The 22525-nt window shown below is 43.5% G+C and overlaps 1 protein-coding gene across 2 annotated transcripts; it reads left to right on the top strand.

Annotated features, from left to right (window-relative positions):
- The first annotated feature begins 1349 nt into the window (after positions 1 to 1349).
- Positions 1350 to 21923, top strand: pde6d (phosphodiesterase 6D, cGMP-specific, rod, delta). Of its 2 annotated transcripts, XR_011178311.1 has the most exons (6): positions 1350 to 1584; positions 14880 to 14968; positions 15936 to 16061; positions 18903 to 19008; positions 20571 to 20702; positions 20834 to 21923. XR_011178311.1 is itself a non-coding variant. In XM_069151024.1 (5 exons), the coding sequence occupies exons 1-5, from the start codon at positions 1424 to 1426 to the stop codon at positions 20650 to 20652; spliced, it is 564 nt and encodes a 187-aa protein (XP_069007125.1). In that variant the 5' UTR covers positions 1350 to 1423; the 3' UTR covers positions 20653 to 21923. The 2 variants fall into 2 exon arrangements, 1 of the variants encoding a protein (XP_069007125.1); XM_069151024.1 differs by having other exon boundaries at positions 20571 to 21923.
- The last annotated feature ends 602 nt before the right edge of the window (positions 21924 to 22525 follow it).

Genomic DNA, 22525 nt, shown 5'->3' with positions numbered 1-22525 from the left:
AAGTTAATGAGGTGTAATAGTGAGATGTGAGTTATGGAGAGTGAAAGAGTGAAGTTAATGAGATGTAACGGTGAGATATGAGTTATAGAGTGAAAGAGTGAAGTTAATGAGATGTAACGGTGAGAGATGAGTTATAGAGAGTGAAAGAGTGAAGTTAATGAGATGTAACGGTGAGAGATGAGTTATAGAGAGTGAAAGAGTGAAGTTAATGAGATGTAACGGTGAGATATGAGTTATAGAGAGTGAAAGAGTGAAGTTAATGAGATGTAACGGTGAGATATGAGTTATAGAGAGTGAAAGAGTGAAGTTAATGAGATGTAACGGTGAGATATGAGTTATAGAGAGTGAAAGAGTGAAGTTAATGAGATGTAACGGTGAGATATGAGTTATAGAGAGTGAAAGAGTGAAGTTAATGAGGTGTAACGGTGAGAGATGAGTTATAGAGAGTGAAAGAGTGAAGTTAATGAGATGTAACGGTGAGATATGAGTTATAGAGAGTGAAAGAGTGAAGTTAATGAGGTGCAACGGTGAGAGATGAGTTATAGAGAGTGAAAGAGTGAAGTTAATGAGATGTAACGGTGAGATATGAGTTATAGAGTGAAAGAGTGAAGTTAATGAGATGTAACGGTGAGATATGAGTTATAGAGAGTGAAAGAGTGAAGTTAATGAGATGTAACGGTGAGAGATGAGTTATAGAGGGTGAAAGAGTGAAGTTAATGAGATGTAACAGTGAGATATGAGTTATAGAGAGTGAAAGAGTGAAGTTAATGAGATGTAATGGTGAGATATGAGTTATAGAGAGTGGAAGAGTGAATACTTTTAAAGGAAAGCTCAGAACTAATGTACCACGCCTTTAAAATGCATATTGATTTATTTAATAATTTAACTCTTTGTGTGAATTGTATGCATTTTATTTCTTTTTTCTATTTTTAAATGTTCCTTTATATCTGTTTTTATGTGAAACGGTGCATGTCATTTTATGTTGTGAAACTCTTTGAGCTGCATTTCTTGTATGAAAGGTGATTTACCAATATAGTTCATTATTATTATTATTATTATTACAAAACGAGCAGAGCGCACCTGGACCATGGCCCCAACTATCTTAATTGTGTGTGTGTGTGTGTGTGTGTGTGTGTGTGTGTGTGTGTGTTGTGTGTGTGTGTGTGTGTGTGTGTGTGTGTGTGTGTGTGTGTGTGTTCTTAAACATCCACACTATGTGTGTTTGTCGTTGCCACTGGTGACGCGTCTCTATCCACTTAAGGCGCACCCGTGCGCCTCAGCCTCCTTGTGATTGGCTAGCAGCAGCTACCCTTGCCTCTGATTGGCTGGCGGAGCTGTCCGTTGGTTTGCTCGGTATATTTAGCTGATTGTATTATCGGATCAGATTTAACCTGCAGTCCACCAGTCCGGAGTTAAGTCGTGCATGAACGTTACCTGGCGGTCGGGAGCGGACCGGGGAAGCGACGTGGAGCAGCGGCTGAGGTATCCGGCAGATTGTGGCTCGTCTCGGAGGAACGGAAACACGACTGGTGAAATGTCTTCAGACGAAGACAGGGCCAAGGAGATTTTGAAGGGCTTCAAACTGTATCCTTTGGGCTGAGTGTGGGTGGTGTCCTGCGGACGGTGGACACGCAGTAAGAGGCTAACTGTCTGTCCCGGTCGTGACTAGCTGGACAACCGGAGGACGTTAGCGGGACGGCGGCTACAGCGCGGCTAGCTGCTGCGGCTAACCTGTCAGAGCCGCTAGCGTCGGTCCAGAAACGGGTCGGTCCGTGGTGCTCCAGAAACGGGTCGGTCCGTGGTGCTCCAGAAACGGGTCGGTCCGTGGTGCTCCAGAAACGGGTCGGGGTGTTTTAACGGCTCTAACAGCAGAGGTCTGTCTTTGTGGCTCAGTGTTGGATCGATGATGGAGGACGGACCCTTCATCCGGCTGACATGGAGATCCCAGCTGGAAGTTAGAGACACTCATGAACCTGTGGTTAAAGCTGGTTGGATCTTTGTGGAGGAAGTTAGAGTTTTAAATGTGCAGCACAAGTCAGTGTTGTTACCGACTACAGCTTTTAATGGGTTTGTGACCGTTTGTCTCTTCATGAGACAGAAGGCTTAAAGGTTTTATGTTCATAGAGGGTTGACCTGAACCAGCCTCCATATTCACCTTCATTTGTTTTGGCAACACAACACAACACATCACATCACATCACATCACAACACAACACAACACAACACAACACATCACATCACAACACATCACAACACATCACATCACAACACAACACATCACAACACATCACATCACAACACAACACATCACAACACATCACAACACAACACAACACAACACATCACAACACATCACAACACATCACAACACATCACATCACAACACAACACAACACAACACATCACATCACATCACAACACATCACAACACATCACATCACATCACAACACAACACAACACAACACAACACATCACATCACAACACATCACAACACATCCCATCCCAACACATCACATCACAACACATCACAACACAACACATCACAACACATCACAACACAACACATCCCATCACAACACATCACATCACATCACATCACATCACAACACAACACATCCCATCACAACACATCCCAACACATCCCAACACATCACAACACATCACATCACAACACATCACATCACATCACATCACAACACAACACATCCCATCACATCACATCACAACACAACACAACACATCCCATCACAACACATCCCAACACATCCCAACACATCCCATCCCAACACATCCCAACACAACACAACACAACACATCCCATCACAACACATCACATCACAACACAACACAACACAACACATCACAACACATCCCAACACAACACAACATAACACATCCCATCCCATCACAACACAACACATCACAACACATCACAACACAACACAACACATCACATCACCACACATCACCACACCACACCACACCACAACACAACACACCACAACACACCACAACACACCACAACACACCACACCACATCACAACACACCACAACACACCACAACACACCACAACACACCACAACACACCACAACACACCACAACACACCACAACACACCACAACACACCACAACACAACACATCACAACACATCACAACACAACACATCACAACACATCACAACACAACACAACACATCACAACACAACACATCACAACACACCACAACACACCACAACACAACATATCCCATCACATCCCATCCCAACACAACACAACACAACACATCCCAACACATCCCAACACACCACAACACAACACAACACAACACACCACACCACAACACACCACAACACACCACAACACAACACATCCCATCACAACACAACACATCACAACACAACACAACACATCGCACCACATCGCACCACAACACACCACAACACACCACAACACAACACACCACATCACATCACAACACAACACAACACAACACATCACATCACATCACAACACATCACAACACAACACATCACAACACACCACAACACATCCCATCCCATCCCATCCCAACACATCCCATCCCATCCCAACACATCCCATCCCAACACAACACACCACAACACACCACACCACACCACAACACAACACAACACATCCCATCACAACACATCACAACACAACACAACACAACACAACACATCGCACCACAACACACCACAACACACCACAACACATCACATCACAACACATCACAACACAACACATCACAACACATCACAACACAACACAACACAACACATCCCATCCCATCCCAACACATCCCATCCCAACACATCCCATCCCAACACAACACAACACAACACATCCCGACACATCCCAACACATCCCAACACATCGCAACACATCACAACACAACACATCGCAACACATCGCAACACATCGCAACACATCGCACCACAACACAACACAACACAACACACCACAACACAACACAACACACCACACCACACCACAACACACCACAACACAACACAACACAACACAACACAACACACCACACCACAACACACCACAACACACCACAACACAACACATCACAACACATCCCATCCCATCACAACACAACACAACACAACACAACACAACACAACACATTCCATCCCAACACATCCCATCCCAACACAACACAACACAACACAACACAACACAACACAACACACCACAACACACCACAACACACCACAACACACCACACCACACCACAACACACCACAACACACCACAACACACCACAACACACCACAACACAACACACCACAACACAACACACCACACCACACCACAACACACCACAACACACCACAACACACCACAACACACCACAACACAACACACCACAACACACCACAACACAACACAACACAACACACCACAACACATCACAACACATCACAACACAACACATCACAACACACCACAACACAACACATCACAACACATCACAACACAACACATCACAACACAACACAACACATCACAACACACCACATCACAACACACCACAACACAACACATCCCATCCCAACACATCCCATCCCAACACATCCCATCCCAACACAACACAACACAACACATCCCAACACAACACAACACAACACAACACAACACACCACAACACACCACAACACACCACAACACAACACAACACAACACAACACAACACAACACAACACAACACAACACAACACATCACATCACATCACATCACAACACATCACATCACATCACAACACATCACAACACAACACATCACAACACACCACAACACAACACATCCCATCCCATCCCAACACATCCCATCCCAACACATCCCATCCCAACACAACACAACACAACACAACACAACACACCACAACACACCACACCACAACACATCCCATCACAACACATCACAACACATCACAACACAACACAACACAACACAACACATCGCACCACAACACACCACAACACACCACAACACAACACAACACACCACATCACATCACAACACATCACAACACATCACAACACAACACAACACAACACATCCCATCCCATCCCATCCCAACACATCCCATCCCAACACATCCCATCCCAACACAACACAACACAACACATCCCGACACATCCCAACACATCACATCGCAACACATCGCAACACATCGCAACACATCGCAACACATCACATCGCAACACATCCCAACACATCGCAACACATCACATCGCAACACATCGCAACACATCGCACCACAACACACCACAACACAACACAACACAACACAACACAACACAACACAACACACCACAACACACCACAACACACCACACCACACCACAACACACCACAACACAACACACCACAACACACCACAACACACCACAACACACCACAACACACCACACCACACCACACCACAACACACCACAACACACCACAACACAACACACCACAACACACCACAACACAACACATCACAACACATCCCATCCCATCACAACATAACACAACACAACACAACACATTCCATCCCAACACAACACAACACAACACAACACAACACAACACAACACAACACAACACAACACAACACACCACACCACAACACACCACACCACACCACACCACACCACACCACAACACATCCCATCACAACACACCACAACACAACACAACACATCCCATCCCATCCCATCCCAACACAACACAACACAACACAACACAACACAACACAACACAACACAACACATCACATCACAACACATCCCATCCCAACACAACACAACTCTGAGGACGATTAGTGAGGCCGAGACCTCACAACAACATTACAGAGAAGAACCCCACAATTAACACACACACACGGGTCAGTTTGTATGTGTCATTGTGTTGTTGTATTATAGAGGATGTCATTTAGAACAGAAACCAGTCAGTGAAGTCCAGCGATCCCAACAGGAATCAGCCTGCTGGTGTTGAACAGAGCAGCAGAGACACCAACGTACCACGTCATTAGTTTTATGGTATACTCTTTTTCAACATTATATATTTTCTGAACCACCTGCCTGCGATTGCTTTCAGTGTAACGTAAATTGTGTTTAACAGTTGTCTGGTTCCAAATGATGCACGTGGAGAAAAGGGGATGTTTTATTTTAAATGGGTAGATTTACATGTTAAAGCAGTGAGTATATTTGTAGTAAAGATAAAAACGACTTTTTAAACAGCAGCTCATCACCGACTGTTAATTGTCATAAAGTTGGATAAAGACATGGAGGAAGAATCCCCTATATTGGTAACCTTACATTAAATCAGCAGGGGGTAAACCCAGCGCTGTCGGTTTCCTACATGACTGTCTGCCCTGTAGAATTATTCATATTTCTGTCTGTACTCCTGCATTTTCAGTCCTTGATGACAACCTGTATGTTTTGGAGGAACGAGGAGAGTAAATGTCCCTCGGCCGTCCAGCTGGCTGCTCATCATTCGGGACCCTCCTGACAGTTTGTCAGTTTGCAGGTCGTCGGTGTTTAAGAGGTCGTCAGGTTCATTTGCAGCCTCAACTCTGATTCGGAAAAGGTTGTCTCCTTTGTTGTGAATCTAAACGTATCAGTCTTCAGACTGAATTGATCGAGATGTTGGAATATAATCGACGTGCTTTTTGGAGACGGTGTGGTTGGTGCTGTTGACAGGGACCACTTGTTGTCCTGCAGACATTATGCAGTCTAATGGTGTCCATGTGATCGTCGTAGGACCGAAGTGGCCTCAGAGGTGTCTTATCACCACAGCAGCTCCGGTCTCCGTCCACACAGGAGGCGTTCAGGCGCAGCGCTGAGTCGTAGGTCACATTAACAACAGACCTGAAGTTGAACACCTGTGTGGACATCTGGATCCATGAGAGCAAAATCTGTTCTGTCAGATCACGACAACCAGGTGGGTTGGACTCATCTGGCTGTGTGAACAGAAGATGATGAGGGTGTGTTGACTGGTGAGGTCAGGCCCTTTGCTGTAGTGTGGTAATGCTTAAATCCATGATTTAGTGGAGGGATTTGCCGCCTTCTGTCTATTCAGCCTTATTTAAGCCAACTCGGGAGAATTTTCTCTTTCCTTCCTCCCTGTAAAGATAACAGCTGCCGTCTCTTGATCCAAAATCTCCATTGCAAACATTAATAATAATTATAATGTGAAAGTGGTCATTCTTAAAGTGTTGGTGGGTACTTGGTTGTGAGGTTATCTCTGTTTGTTGCTCAGAGCACAGAGATCCTGTTCAGCTTTTCACACCTGCAGCACACAACAGCAGATGATGTGTGTCAGGTGTGTTCGCCCCTGCTGGAGGTACTGTGTGTGTTTCAGGTGTGTCTCCTCTGGATCACGGCTGGATCTGTTCAGGACTGCAGTGCACGTGGGAAAGCAGCTTAAGATGCTCACACAAGCAGCAGCGCCGGCTGCACTCTGCTCTCACATATTCAAACCCAACGTCATCCAAGATAACTTCCAAACAAGTCATTACGACAACAGTGAAAAAAAACAACAAAGTATGAATTTGTATTTCCAGAATTGTATTTCCTTCTTATTAAAAACTACCATTTTATCTTTATGGTTTGTATTGTAAATGCAAATAGAGTCTAAATGCAGCAGTTGCACCACTGGATCCCGTCGTGATGGAGTCATTGAGTTCAGGAGAGACACAGTTTGGGTTCATTTACCTCCCAGGAGCAGCTTCACTTAAGTACTTGGATAACACTAGAAAATCTAAAGGATTATTCAAATGTTTCTAAACATCTGGTCCCAAACTTCAACAGGATGTCCTCTGGGTGAGATGGGGATGCAAGTGGACACTGTTGGCTGTTAAGACACATTTGAACAAGTAAACATTTGATCCTCTTTAAAAAAGTACTCTCTAATACTCAAACATTACAATTTAATTTCATCATGTCATAGTCATTTTTAGGTTTCAAATAATAAAAAAAGGTCGTTACAAAGAAAAAGTAAGTCCAGACCAACATCTACCGAGGGACATCTGGGGACGAGGAAATGGAGGGTGATGGAACCAACAAGTCCAAGAACACATCTGAATCCCATTAAAATGTTTTGTGGTATTGAAACAGCAAGAAAAGCCTCCAACGTCAGCGACTGAAGGGATCCTTCATGGAGGAGTAATCAAACATTTCATCAAGTCAATAACTGAAAGGACCACTATGTATAACACCTACAGGAAGTTATTTCTGTTAAAGGAGGAAAAACTAGCTTCTGATGCTTTAATTTCTGTTTCATAAACCATTAAAGATGCTAAGTTTCTCCTTTATATGAAGGTACTTTTTCAAATAGGATCAAAACTTTCAATTCAATCAATTGATTTACATAATACATTTGTAATAAAAAAAAAAGCATCTTTTGTTTGGTTTCATAGCGGTAAAGTAAAATATAAAGTGCTTAATGTAATCAAAGTTAAAATAACTGGTTTGACTTCCTAAAGTCTGTATGTTGTTCTGAGGATTACTAATGTTGATTTGATCCTGTGATATGATGGGATGTTATTAATACAGACTAACAGATAAAAGGAAAAAATAGGTAGCTATCTTTAAATTATTATAAAAATGAAGATAGCAGACATGTCAAAGTATTTTAGAGGAACTGGTAATTAGCTTTTTCTTTTGTTTTTACTTTTTTTGATTCGTTTTGAAAAACCAAATAAAAAAACAACCGAGAACTTTTAAGAAAAACTGATTTAACAAGCAGTTTTTCAGTTGGTCATCATTACTGGCCGAGATGAGGTCCAGCTCCGTGATCATTAGTGGCGAGGTGAAGCTGAGAGCCATCATGTGTCTGATTGTTGGCCCTCCTCTGTTAGTGCAGCTCAGGTTTCTCTGTCGTTGCCTTCGCTTTATCGCACAAAAGGCAGAATTCATTACAAAATGATAAAGGTGGCGACATCTCACTAATCTGACGACGTTAATTCTTCCACCAAAGAGCTCCTGTTCTCTGCAGTTTGTCTGTCAGCAGGATTTTTAAAAAAAAACAGCTGCTTGATCTTCATCAAACTTGGTGGAAGGATGTCGATTTGGATGAGGAGCCTTTATTACATTTGGGGGCGGAGCCACAATTTTTTATTTTAAACTTTCATTAACGTTACAAAATACTAAATTTCATTAGTGGCAAAACAGGCCACTCGAACTGATCTGTAAATACATATGCACTTTGGATTTGGACTGTTAGCTTAGTGGAGATGTGAGTGCCCCTCTGGTTACTATAGCAACTTGTAAACCACAAGCTCCCTGTAAGATGGACAGTCAGAATACATACCAGTGTTTACATGTGATGGGATGGATGGATAGGTGGGTGGATGGATGGATGGATGGATGGATGGATAGGTGGGTGGATGGATGGATGGATGGATGGATGGATGGATGGATGGATGGATGGATGGATAGGTGGGTGGATGGATGGATGGATAGGTGGGTGGATGGATGGATGGATGGATGGATGGATGGATGGATGGATGGATAGGTGGATGGATGGATGGATGGATGGATAGGTGGGTGGATGGATGGATGGATGGATGGATGGATAGGTGGGTGGATGGATGGATGGATGGATAGGTGGGTGGATGGATGGATGGATGGATGGATGGATGGATGGATAGGTGGGTGGATGGATGGATGGATGGATGGATGGATGGATGGATAGGTGGGTGGATGGATGGATGGATGGATGGATGGATGGATGGATAGGTGGGTGGATGGATGGATGGATGGATAGATAGGTGGATGGAGAGAAGAACCGGTGGCTAAGCTGAGTGGAGGTCCAGGTTACTTTGACTCATTAACATGTCTTTAAAAATACATGCAGACTAAGTGGTGACGGCAGCTCGTCACCGGGGGCTCATTATGGTCTGTGTATGTTCTGACAGATGTGCACCAACCCCCCCGGTGGTTTACACACACGACCTGCCACGGCCCCGGGGAGTTTTCAGGTTGTGAGGAGGAGATACAAGAAAAAAACACTTCATCAGTACATGCAGTGATGATTTTCACTCCCTCAGTTTCCAGCTTTCATTCTGGCTTCCTTTTTTGTTTAGTGAGCGGTGTAGGCAACCTGGTGATAGAGCATGAACGAGGAGGACGTTGGAAGAGGCCTGGACTCTTCTGGAAGGTGTGCAGTCCGATGAGTTTGATGGAGGAGATTAGATTTAGTTATGCTTGAGGGGATTAGAGAAACCATTCAGCTCAGCACACTTTAGTATAAAGCCAGAGGAAGAGGTGGGGGAGGGTCGGACGGCTTCCTCGCAAACGTTTTTACACATTTCATTTATGAAAGATACTAAATTATCAAAGGTCTTAAATGTGAGAGAAGAAATGCATTCAAGATGTTGTTGGAGACTTGCTAAATTAAGACAGGATTTCTTTTTAAGTAATAATCTGACATGCAGAAGTCTCCTGGTAAACATGCTGCTCATCAGTGCAACGTGCACAAACCTATCCTGTATCTTCTCCTGAATACTTCATGAGACTTCCGACACTATCCTGACTTCACACTCAGTGGTCTAACTAGAGAGTCCCTGAATGTGACACCTGAAAGCTGAAAACCTGAACGTGTCGGTTGAATGTGGATTGTCCTCGCACAGTTTGGATGTGAGCGTGCAGGTTGGAGAGCTTGGAGACGTTGATGGTGGTGGTGGTGGTGGTGAGATGAGGGGCTCCACAGATGGTGTGAAGCTGAGTGTGTGTGACACTAAGTAGTATCTGAGTGTGACAGATACTCAGTGGAGAATGGTCTGGAACAAGAGGGCTGCGGAGGTCATGCTTCTTCACTGGTGTCCAGCAGTCGGACGTCCAGGGTCTCACCTTTTCTTCACTCAACCTTGATTTGTTGTCGTGGCGCTGCCACAGTGTCCCGACATGTAGCATGTTTGCCATAGTGATCAACCTACAAAGCATGTGGCATTTTACCGGGTCCAGGATCGATGGATTATCAGAGAAACTGCAGGTCTGTTTTCACTTTTACATGCTGAGGGAGGAAAGTGTCTCAGATTGAAGAGGCGGAGCTACAAACATGACATGTGATATCACTAATAGTTTTTGAAGCCGATCTTGCAGTCCGTTATTCAAATTGCACAAATGTGATGTTAAAACGTACAAAGTGGGAAACGTCTCTGTCCAGAAGTTACACTTTGGAAATTAAAAATAATTGCATAATCATAGATTCTGGAATTTTTTATGAGAAAGAAAGAGTAGATATAATTTGTATTAAGTTTTATTAAATAATTAAAGTTTTTTTGGTGGAAAAAAAACAGATGAGACACACATGACTGATCCAAGCACCTTCCCTGGCCAACAAAATGGTCCAAAGACTATTTACAGACCAGAAGTAACCAGACCAGACGCTCACATCGTCATGATGTTGATCGTAATAGACACGATATGACGTGACTTTTCTCCGTTTCTCATGAAGTTCATTTCACACAATTTGTGGCCGTCTGTCTTCTACCTCGACAGAGTCACCTGTTAAATTCGGTCTTTTTCTATTCAATGTCCTTCCCTGTTTGCCCTCGTCAGAAATGTGTGTACGTTGATGGATCATCAGCAGCGTTGTCCTCCATGCTGCCTCCTCCCACTGTAAGGAAACCAGGGGAGTAACAGACGGGGTCCTCAGGCTCTGTGATTGACGTGTATATTGTGTTGATAGTGATTGTGGAGCTCAGAAACAGCTGACCGACTGACAGGTTGATGAGACAGCTTGCAGCCAGCATCATCTTCAGCTTCCTCTTTCTCACTCAGACACTTTTATCTTCAGGTAATCTACCACAGAGCAACACGTCTTTAGGAGGCAGCAGGATTTCTTTTCATTCTGGCTGAAATTTTAACAATATGACTTTCTGAAATCAAACACCAGCGCTTGTCCTCGTTTATTATTAACACACTGATTGCTCTTTGTAAAAGAGCTGTTGCTGTTCAAATAAAACAGGCTTGTCACACATCCCCTCTGCTAAAATATGTAATAAAACATACAGTGGTGTGAAAAAGTGTTTGCCTCCTTCCTGATTTCTTACTTGTTTGCATGTGTCACACTTAAATGTTTCAGATCATCAAACAAATTTAAATATTAGTCAAAGATAACACAAGTAAACACAAAATGCAGTTTTTAAATGAAGGTTTTTATTATTAAGGGAGAAAAACAATCCAAACCCACATGGCCCTGTGTGAAAAAGTGTTTGCCCCCTCCTGTTAAAACATAACTTAACTGTGGTTTATTACACCTGAGTTCAATTTCTCGAGCCAGGCCTGATTACTGACACACCTGTTCTCAATCCAGAAATCACTTCAATAGGACCTGCCTGACAAAGTGAAGTAGACCAAAAGATCCTCAAAAGCTAGACATCATGCTGAGATCCAAAGAAATTCATGAACAAATGAGAAAGAAAGTAATTGAGATCTATCAGTCTGGAAAAGGTTCTAAAGCCATTTCTAAAGCTTTGGGACTCCAGAGAACCACAGTGAGAACCATTATCCACAAATGGAGAAAACACAGAACAGTGGTGAACCTTCCCAGGAGCGGCCGGCCGACCAAAATTACCCCGAGAGAGCAGCGACGACTCATCCGAGAGGTCACAAAAGACCCCACGACAACATCCAAAGAACTGCAGGCCTCACTTGCCTCAGTTCAGGTCAGTGTTCATGACTCCACCAGAAGAAAGAGACTCGGCAGAAATGGCTGCATGGCAGAGTTCCAAGACCAAAACCACCGCTGAGCAAAAACAACATTAAGGCTCATCTCATTTTTTTCCAGAAAACATCTTGATGATCCCCGAGACTTTTGGGAAAATACTCTGTGGACTGACGAGACCAAAGTTGAACTTTTTGGAAGGTGTGTGTCCCGTTACATCTGGCGTAAAAGTAACACCGCATTTCAGAAGAAGAACCTCATACCAACAGTAAAATATGGTGGTGGTAGTGTGATGGTCTGGAGCTGTTTTACTGCTTCAGGATCTGGAAGACTTGCTGTGATAAATGGAACCATGAATTCTACCGTCTACCAAAACATCCTGAAGGAGAATGTCCAGCCATCTGTTCGTGACCTCAAGCTGAAGCCAACTTGGGTTCTGCAGCAGGACAATGATCCAAAACACACCAGCAAGTCCACCTCTGAATGGATGAAGAAAACCGAAATGAAGACTTTGGAGTGGCCTCGTCAAAGTCCTGACCTGAATCCTATGAGATGCTGTGACATGACCTTAAAAAGGAGGTTGGTGCTGGAAAACCCTCCAATGTGTCTGAATTACAACAACTCTGTAAAGATGAGTGGGCCAACATTCCTCCACAGCTGGAAAAGACTCATTGGAAGTTATCACAAACGCTTGATTGCAGTTGTTGCTGCTAAGGGTGGTCCAACCAGTTATTAGGTTTAGGGGGAAACACTTTTTCACACAGGGCCATGTGGGTTTGGATTATTTTTCTCCCTTAATAATAAAAACCTACATTTAAAAACTGCATTTTGTGTTTACTTGTTATCTTTGACTAATATTTAAATTTGTTTGATGATCTGAAACATTTAAGTGACAAGCATGCAAACAAAATAAGAAATCAGGAAGAGGGCAAACGCTTTTTCACACCACTGTATAATAGTATCATTCGTTACTTCCTTCATCAGTGAGACTTGGTCTTTAAAGCAGTTTTCTCCATCAGCTGTAGTTTGCTAACGCGTGATTGGTCCTCTTTGAAGCAGTAAAGTTTGCTGCTGTACTCTGAATTTCAAACTCGCCTAAATGTTTTGCACATCTGCTATTTTTTGGCTTAATAAATCATCTCTTTTTGAAATGTCTCCTTCATCAGCTTGAACCTGCATGGATTATATCCTAGAGGTCACAAATCATCAGTGTTAGAAAGAGGTTGAAACATAATGAAAAGTCACCAAAACATCCTGTAACAGAAGAATCCTGCTGGACATGCATGACGAGGACAGGCAGTTAGTCCTTGGTGCTTTCTCTGGTCAAACTGAAACAGAATGAAACATCTGGAGAAAGAAAAGTCCAGACTTTGTTGTTTGTGAGCTGTAGGTTCACGTTTGCTGCCGTCAGGAGGCTGCAGCGATCATCGTTAGCAATCGAGGTGGAGGAGATGTCGTCCTCCAGATGCTGAAGGGAAATCGTTAACCTCAGCAAAGATACTGCTAGCTATCGGGCCGTTCTTACTGTTATGGGAATCTGTTATATTTGGTTCATTTCCAGATTGAAAACGGGGTAGTTGCATCTATAGTCATATTACACAAAACTCACAGACATCCTTCCCTCAGTACACTAACAGATGTCCTCTTCCACGTCAGGACTCTTACTGTGTAGTTTTAACAGAGTAGTGTTTCAGATCACACTGCTGTTCTGCACTGACAGGAAAAAGGTCGTTGACACCATCCTAACATCTCTCTCTCCGACCTTCATCCTTCTCTAAAGAAACCCACGCTTCACCCTCAAGATTCCAAACGAAGAGAGAGTCGGCTGCTCGGTACAGAACCAACTGACTGTGGACCTGTTTTAGTGACTGACCTCCCTGTCCACGTCCAAAGGGAAAGACGCTTCTTTCATGAATACAACGTGTTGGTTTTACTGTTCGTTCTAAAAAGGTCATGTGATGATGATGAAGCAGTGATAATAGAAGTTTCAACATTATTGTGACTGGGATCATTCCCACGAATGGACGAGGGCTCCTCCAGTCAGGTTCATGGTTTGAGTGGGTGGAGATCACGTGTGAATGTGGTCAGTGACGTGGAGGGCAGCGGTCTACCACCCTCTTCATTCGAAGGCCATTATCACATGTATGTTTTTAGTTTTGGTCACTTAACCTTCTGTTGCCAGAAACTGGATGAACCTCCGGGATGCAGAGACGGGTAAAGTGCTGTGGCAGGGAACGGAGGACCTGTCTGTCCCAGGGGTCGAACATGAAGGTACGTCCACACGCCACACATGTAGTACACTGGATGTAGAACAAACCAAGTCTAACTTTTTATGAGACCGCTTTAAACTATTTCCTTAACAACATGAAGATAAAATGATCACCTGGTCATTACAGGTGTTGTTAGCCAAAGCTTTTCATCTGTCGTATCAACTTCTGTAGGTCTGTAGACGCAAAAGGATTCAGAGGCGACGACTTGGTGTTAAAATAAGAAAAAAGGAAACATAAACATAAAAAAATCAAATAAAATGCAGTTTGAATGCATGTGTATATATCGTAGTGAGAAAATGTTCAGGTGCCTCTTGGTAATTCACACAAGTTGTTGATTTTAAAGTGAAATAAGGAAAATGGAGCTAGTGCAGCAAACCGACATTAAAATGAGCATTTCTTCATATCTTAATGGACTTTATGGATGTTGATGAGACAGTAATGACGTCAGTGTTTGGTTACCGGAACATTAGTTTCTACTCAGCTGTGTCTCGCTCTGCAGGAGGCGCTTACAGTGTACTTTTATGTTTCGGGCCCTCAGTCAGGGATCAATGTTGGTTACCGTGCCTTACAATTACTAACAGATAAATTAAGGCCTAACGAGTTAATGACAACTTTGCTAGGAGGAGGGTGGCCAAACTTTTTAAACACCACAGAAAGGTTCATGTTTATGTCCGAGGTTTTATTTATACCTCTAGTCTTACCTGGTTAAACTTTTACATAAAACTCCTGGGAAAAAAACGTCCATGTCACAGTATAAAGTAATGATCACATACAATTATGCAAAAAGTAATGAGGGGTAATCAGGCAGGATGCAGGAGAGCAGGTCGTAGTGGGTCAGTGTCACATGTTCTCAGTTTAATGGAAAAACCGAGACAGGTTTCATGACTTAAATCCATAACTCTGCTTAATGAAGCTCTGCTGTAAACATTTTAAAACAAACTCAAGATACTTTCTCACTGTGTGTTCAGCTCGAGTCCCGAAGAAGATCCTGAAGTGTAAAGCGGTGTCCAGAGAGCTGAACTTCTCCTCCTCAGAGAAACTGGAGAAGTTCAGGCTGGAGCAGAAAGTTTTCTTCAAAGGACAGTGTCTAGAAGGTAAATCAGCCGAAACACTCATCCCCTCAGGTGATTTCACACCGTGTTTCCGTTTGTTCCGGTGTCAGTACGAAGCCAACAAAGTCCTGCAAGAAGACTGAGCAAGTTAACATGAATTACAACACTGAGGGCCTGATTTACTAAGATCTCCAATAAAGGTACTAAATTGCATGTTTATTCCAAAAGTTTCCAATTGCATCACTGATCGCTCTATTTAAATGAGGTGTTTGTGAGTTAAAGAGATTCCAGCCATGAAAAAAAACAGAATGAGCGCAAAAGGAAAAGGAAATCTGATCCCTTTGAAATTAAGAAATATAAATATAATAACAAAGCGCTATTTGGGGGATTATCAGCGAGAAAGTTAACGCTGTGGGAAAAACAAAAAGATCGAGAGATGAAATTAAGAGAAGATGGTGAGATATGAGGCGACAGAAAAAAAAGGACTTCATAATAAAACATGGACGGTGGATGAGAACCTCTAACAAACTCTGAGCAGCAGGTCCAGATCGTTCAGTGATGATCAGCTGACTTGGTTTCATTCAGTGGGAACCTGATGAAGCTACCTGTGAACTCTGACGGACACATTCAGGACCTGGGACAGGGACCCGTTCAGGACCTGGGACAGGGACCCGTTCAGGACCTGGGACAGTGACCTGTTCAGGACCTGGGACAGGGGCCCGTTCAGCACCTGGGACAGGGACCCGTTAAGGACCTGGGACAGCGACCCGTTCAGCGCCTGGGACAGCTCACCTGAAGAACTGCACAAGGATATCCCAGCTGAGATACTACAGTACGCTGGAACGACCCAGAGGAGAGAAAATGCTGAGTCCTCAGAAGTTCTGTCATTGCTGGTATTACGTGGCTCCTCGCACAATGCTAACTGGACAACTTGTGTTAAATTGCTCATTTTAAGGACCCAATCCTCTAAGCATGTCGTTAGTAGATCAGTTGGGACATTTTTCTGAGGATGGTGTGAAGTTTGCACCTGATTTTAAAACCTTTAGTAAACCAGGCCCTCACTGTTTCACAATTGTCAGAAATATGTTTTTTGAGGAAGGAAATTCATTCACCACGTTAGACACACGTGGAGTGTTTGTGTTCGATACACTTAGTCATTCTAACTTGTGTGTTTTGTCTGGAAGTCATTCGTGAACAAAATGTAAAGTAGAGGGGGATGAACTCTAAGGAACTAAATATGGAGTAACTCTTCCAGTGAACTAGTTATCTTGTTGTATAAAAGGGCCAGACAGAAGTGTTGAATTTTTAAGATGCAACATTTCCAAACGTCCAGAACAATATTAATTAGGTCCAATTAGAGAAAATAGGGTTCTAATGGAGTAATTTAGATGTTGTGAAGTTCACTGTTACAGTCAGGCAGGTTCAACAGGATCCACACTAAAAGGGTACGTGAGCACAGAAACTGAAAACTGCATCCGCAAGCAAATATTCAGATTTATAAAACCGTGCACACCTGCACGCTCGGTTCCCATTATAAATTATACTACAGTGCATCCGGAAAGTATTCACAGCGCTTCACTTTTTCTACATTTTGTTATATTACAGCCTTATTCCAAAATGGATTAAATTCATTGTTTCCCTCAAAATTCTACACACAATACCCCATAATGACAACGTGGAATACATTTTTTTGAAATTTTTGCAAATCTATTAAAAATAAAAAAAAATAAAAATAAAAATACATGTACATAAGTATTCACAGCCTTTGCCATGACACTCAAAATTGAGCTCAGGTGCTTCCTGTTTCCACTGATCATCCTTGAGATGTTTCTACAACTTGATTGGAGTCCACCTGGTAAATTCAGTTGATTGGACGTGATTTGGAAAGACACACACCGTCTATATAAGGTCCCACAGTTGACAGTGCATGTCAGAGCACAAACCAAGACATGAAGTCCAAAGAATTGTCTGTAGACCTCCGAGACAGGATTGTATCGAGGCACAGATCTGGGGAAGGGTATAGAAACATTTATGCAGCATTGAAGGTCCCAATGAACACAGTGGCCTCCATCATCTGTAAATGGAAGAAGTTTGGAACCACCAGGACTCTTCCTAGAGTCGGCCGCCCGGCCAAACTGAGCGATCAGGGGAGAAGGGCCTTAGTCAGGGAGGTGACCAAGAACCCGATGGTCACTCTGACAGAGCTCCAACGTTGCTCTGTGAAGAGAGGAGAACCTTCCAGAAGGACAACCATCTCTGCAGCACTCCACCAAGCAGGCCTGTATGGTAGAGTGGCCAGACAGAAGACACTCCTCAGTAAAAGGCTCATGACAGCCCACCTGGAGTTTACCAAAAGGAACCTGAAGGACTGTCAGACCAGGAGAAACTAAATTCTCTGGTCTGATGAAACAAAGATTGAACTCTTTGGCCTGAATGCCAAGCGTCATGTTTGGAGGAAACCAGGCACCGCTCATCACCTGACCAATACCATCTCTACGGTGAAGCATGGTGGTGGCAGCATCATGCTGTGGGGATGTTTTTCAGCAGCAGGAACTGGTAAATATACTGATGAAGGCTAACATGGCTCCTCAGATGTGTCTCTCAGGTGCTTCATGACGGCCCACGTCCTCAAACCCGACTCCTCTTTGAAAGGTCCCCTGTGCAGAGTGATTAGAGGAAGGAGCTGTGATCTCTGCACGCCGCTGCTGCTGGCCCGGTTCTGTGTGTTGTCCTCGGGGGCCCAGCGGGGGCCCGGTGAGGACAACACACAGTCCACACCAACACAACGCGCTGCTGGTCTCCACCAGAGACGAGACAACTCTGTGAATGTGCAGTATTCAGACACACCGTGTGACCCTGAGCTCGTTGTCTGTCTCCGTCCAGAATGGTTCTTTGAGTTCGGGTTCGTCATCCCCAACTCCACCAACACGTGGCAGTCTCTGATAGAAGCCGCTCCGGAGTCCCAGATGATGCCAGCGAACGTCTTAACGTGAGTGACGCTGTTTATCTGTTACTGCTGTCACATCCACAGTCTCATCCGTACAGCCGGGATCCAACCAGCTGTTTACTGTGACCTAACAACCTGATTTACTGCCGTTTATAATGAAGGATGGCGATATTATATATTTAAGGGGGGAAATATTAGGATGTTTGCAGAAATGTGTTCAATCTTACAACTGATCAAGGAATGTTTAATTCTTATTTAAAACCACTTGAACTTTTAGCAGTGAGCAGTAACTAACGTCAACCTTCACAGACCCACTTCCTGCTTCAGCTCGCAGCTGACCTGATTTTTTATTTTCTGTGCCCTGTGGGATTATTTGGGGTCATAAACTCAAAGTGCGCTTCATTTCCTGTTTGACCTGCAAATCAAATGGTTCCGATTATTTAGTTTGTTCTGTCAGACTTTAAAAAGCATGATCTCCGGTCTCTTCGTGGTTCCCTCTGCTCTAAACTGATCAGTCAGTGTTACTTCACTGAATGATGTGACATCATAACCAGTCAGGAAGCCAGTGTGTCGCAGACGTCGCACCAAAACAGGAAAATGATTTGATTGAAGGGAGCGACGTCTTCGATCCAGTCAGCAAACTTTAAAAATGATAAATACTCTGGCTTCTTTAATGAGGGGAGAAGATGTCCCTTTTAGAAATTCAGACACAAAATATAATTCAGAGTGAAGCATCAGGCCTGGATGGGATCTTTGGACAGATGGCTTGGTGAGTACAGTTTGATCAGTCTGTCATCGTTACAATCACAGCTCCACACTTCATACTTCAATGATAATAAAGTTTATTTGCAGAGCACCTGTCATACAAGAAATGCAGCTCAAAGAAAATTACCTTCGGTGTTTCACATAAAAACAGATATGAAAGAACATTAAAAATGTTCCAAAATGTAAAAAAAAATAATGCACATACAATTAAAACACAAGACAACACATTGATAAAATAGAGTTAAAATATAGACAAGGCAAAATGCATTTTAAAGGTGCAGTAGTGCAAAGTACGGTAAGATGTACAACCCCGTTTATGTAAATAAAACAAAATGCAATGATTTGCAAATCTCATAAACCCATGTTTAATTGCAAATAGACCAAACACAACATATCAAATCTTAAAACGGAGAAATGTTATTGTTTTATAAAAATATTTTGAATTTGATGGCAGCAACACATCTATAAATATCTTTCTTTTAAAAGTATGAACTGCCCTGATATCTGCAGGTAGTTTGTTCCACATCTTTGGAGCAGAACTCACAAAAACGGAATCCCCAATTTTCTTTCGGCTGCTGCTGGAAACCTTCAATAAACCAGCAGCAGATGATCTCCGTGTTCTCGGAGGCTCATAGTTCACCAGAGAGTCTGAGATGTAACTCGGTTTGAGCCCATTCAGAGGTTCGTACGTGAGGAACGTGAAAGTCAGACACTAATGTGCTCTCTCTTCTGCAGAGTTTTGGAGTCTCTCCATTGTTTCCTTTGAAAAGCAGTAAAAAGTGGATCTGTGACGTCCGTTGTGAACCATCAGCTGAAGTCGACGTGTCTTTGTGTTGCAGTGGTAACGTGATCATAGAGACCAAGTTCTACGACGACGAGCTCCACGTCAGTACTTCCAGGGTACGACTTTTCTACGTCTGACCTCTGACCCCCCCGACTCTACCTTCCAGAAATGCTGACATCCTGCCAAGGTCTATAAATGTCCACGTTAGCTCCAGTCTTCAGCAGCTCAGCGCCGACGTGCTGCGGTGCCACCGTCAGTAACGTGAGCTCTGTGTTGGGTTGTTCTCTTATTTTGTGTTGATTTGAAACCTTCTTGTAGACCTTGGGAGACAAGGGAAGAGGAGGAGAGCTCTGTGGTTTCCCCTCCAGACTGTTCCACTGCAAACACACCACCACTGATCTGCAGCCAGCCAGGGAGCCTCTCCGAAACGACAGGATTTGTGCTTCTTTTCTTTCTTTTTTATTTTTTTTATTTCACCCTCTTTCACTCCAAGGTTGCATTTACTCAGGAACAGACCATCAGACCTGTAACCTTTGTGTCCTGTGTGAGAAGCGCTGCTCTCCACGTGTCCTCTGCTCCTAACGGGCCGTCAGTGTTGAGGGAACATCGTACATCATCGTAGGTGTTTTCTAGTCCAGCAACTCTCAGATCAAACAGGAAATACAAAACACCAGATAACTCCAATACTTGCGTCCCATTTCAGAGGTTTTATCTCCTGCAAAGTCTCAGTTTCCAGGTCGAGTGCATCATCATCGGTAAATTAGTGCGCCACGTGATGTGCAGCCTCCTTTTGTCAACATGTCTGTGACAAAAAACAACTTCCAAATCCCCAAATCATCTGCTGGTAAAGAGAACAGCTGCTGTAGGAGAAAGTAAAGTCACAGATTCACGGGCAGCCTGGCTGCACGGTGAACGGTGGTCTCTGTGAGGCCGGACACACTCCACCCAGAAAACCCTGCTAGTGTCTGAGCACGTGGACGAGTGTAATGGTGCAGTGAGGTAGAGTCCAGCAGGAGAGCCCCGAGGTCACCGGGTCACGTCTGGAGACGGAAACCAGCACGCCGTCATCACCACCTGTTTGAGGGACATTCGTCAGCAAACTGCAGGAACTACACTAATTACATCACATCAACCTTCTTCAAAAATATTCACATACCACCTGACCCACCATCACCAGGTAGTTCACTTCGTTTGATCCTAGATGTTAACAGCTGTTTACGGTCTCTGTACATTCTGGCCAGGTTTTTACCCCCCCCCCCCCCCACACACACACACACACACACACACATCACTGTGTTCATGACATTCATTGTTTTTCTTAGCTGCTAACTGAGCTGTGTAAAATAGACTTGTGTTTTAATATGACAGGAGTTGTGGATTAAAGTCATACAATATTGTAATAACACAATGTGTGTGCAGTCTTTATTGTGGTGCTTTATTTTTTTATTTAGAGTTTTCTAGCACAAACATCTATTTGGCTTACAGCCAGAGAAGGAACCACCCCAGTGGTTTAAAGCAGATCCATCATTCACTGGATTGTAAAACTCTTTTACTAAATAGTTTGTTTGCGGTAAGGATGTCCATGCAGCTGTTTAAAACGAGCTCTGAATCACAGTGTGGGACCACACCGAGTGTTTTGTTGGATCTGTCGAGGTTTTAATGGTGTGAATAAAACCACTAGTTTGTCGTCTTTAATGCTTTCACTGCTCAGACCTCCCTCACACTGCACAGTGCAGAAGATGTGAAAATCAAAGTACAGGAACGATGTTGCCATCAGTAAACGTCAAACACGGTGTAGTAAACAGAAAAACGGTTTGTTTGTGGCTACTGCTTCTCTGGTTAGAGGTACCTGACAGGTTGGAGAGACGTCTGCACTTCTTCTGTGGAGTCTTCATGTGATCTAAACTCAGCCTGCAGGACTCTGTTTGCACGGTACACACATATTCTACAATGTCAGGGCAAAAGAACATCTGTTATTACCAGTGTACATTCAGAGAGATTGAAAACAGA

Source organism: Embiotoca jacksoni, unplaced genomic scaffold, assembly GCF_022577435.1.
Source record: "Embiotoca jacksoni isolate LCO1_2020_lvr unplaced genomic scaffold, fEmbJac1.0.p SCAF_16, whole genome shotgun sequence".
In the NCBI taxonomy this organism is placed as follows: Eukaryota; Metazoa; Chordata; class Actinopteri; family Embiotocidae; genus Embiotoca; species Embiotoca jacksoni.
The sequence above is the reverse complement of the archived record's forward strand: the minus strand, read 5'-3'. Positions and strand labels throughout refer to the sequence as shown.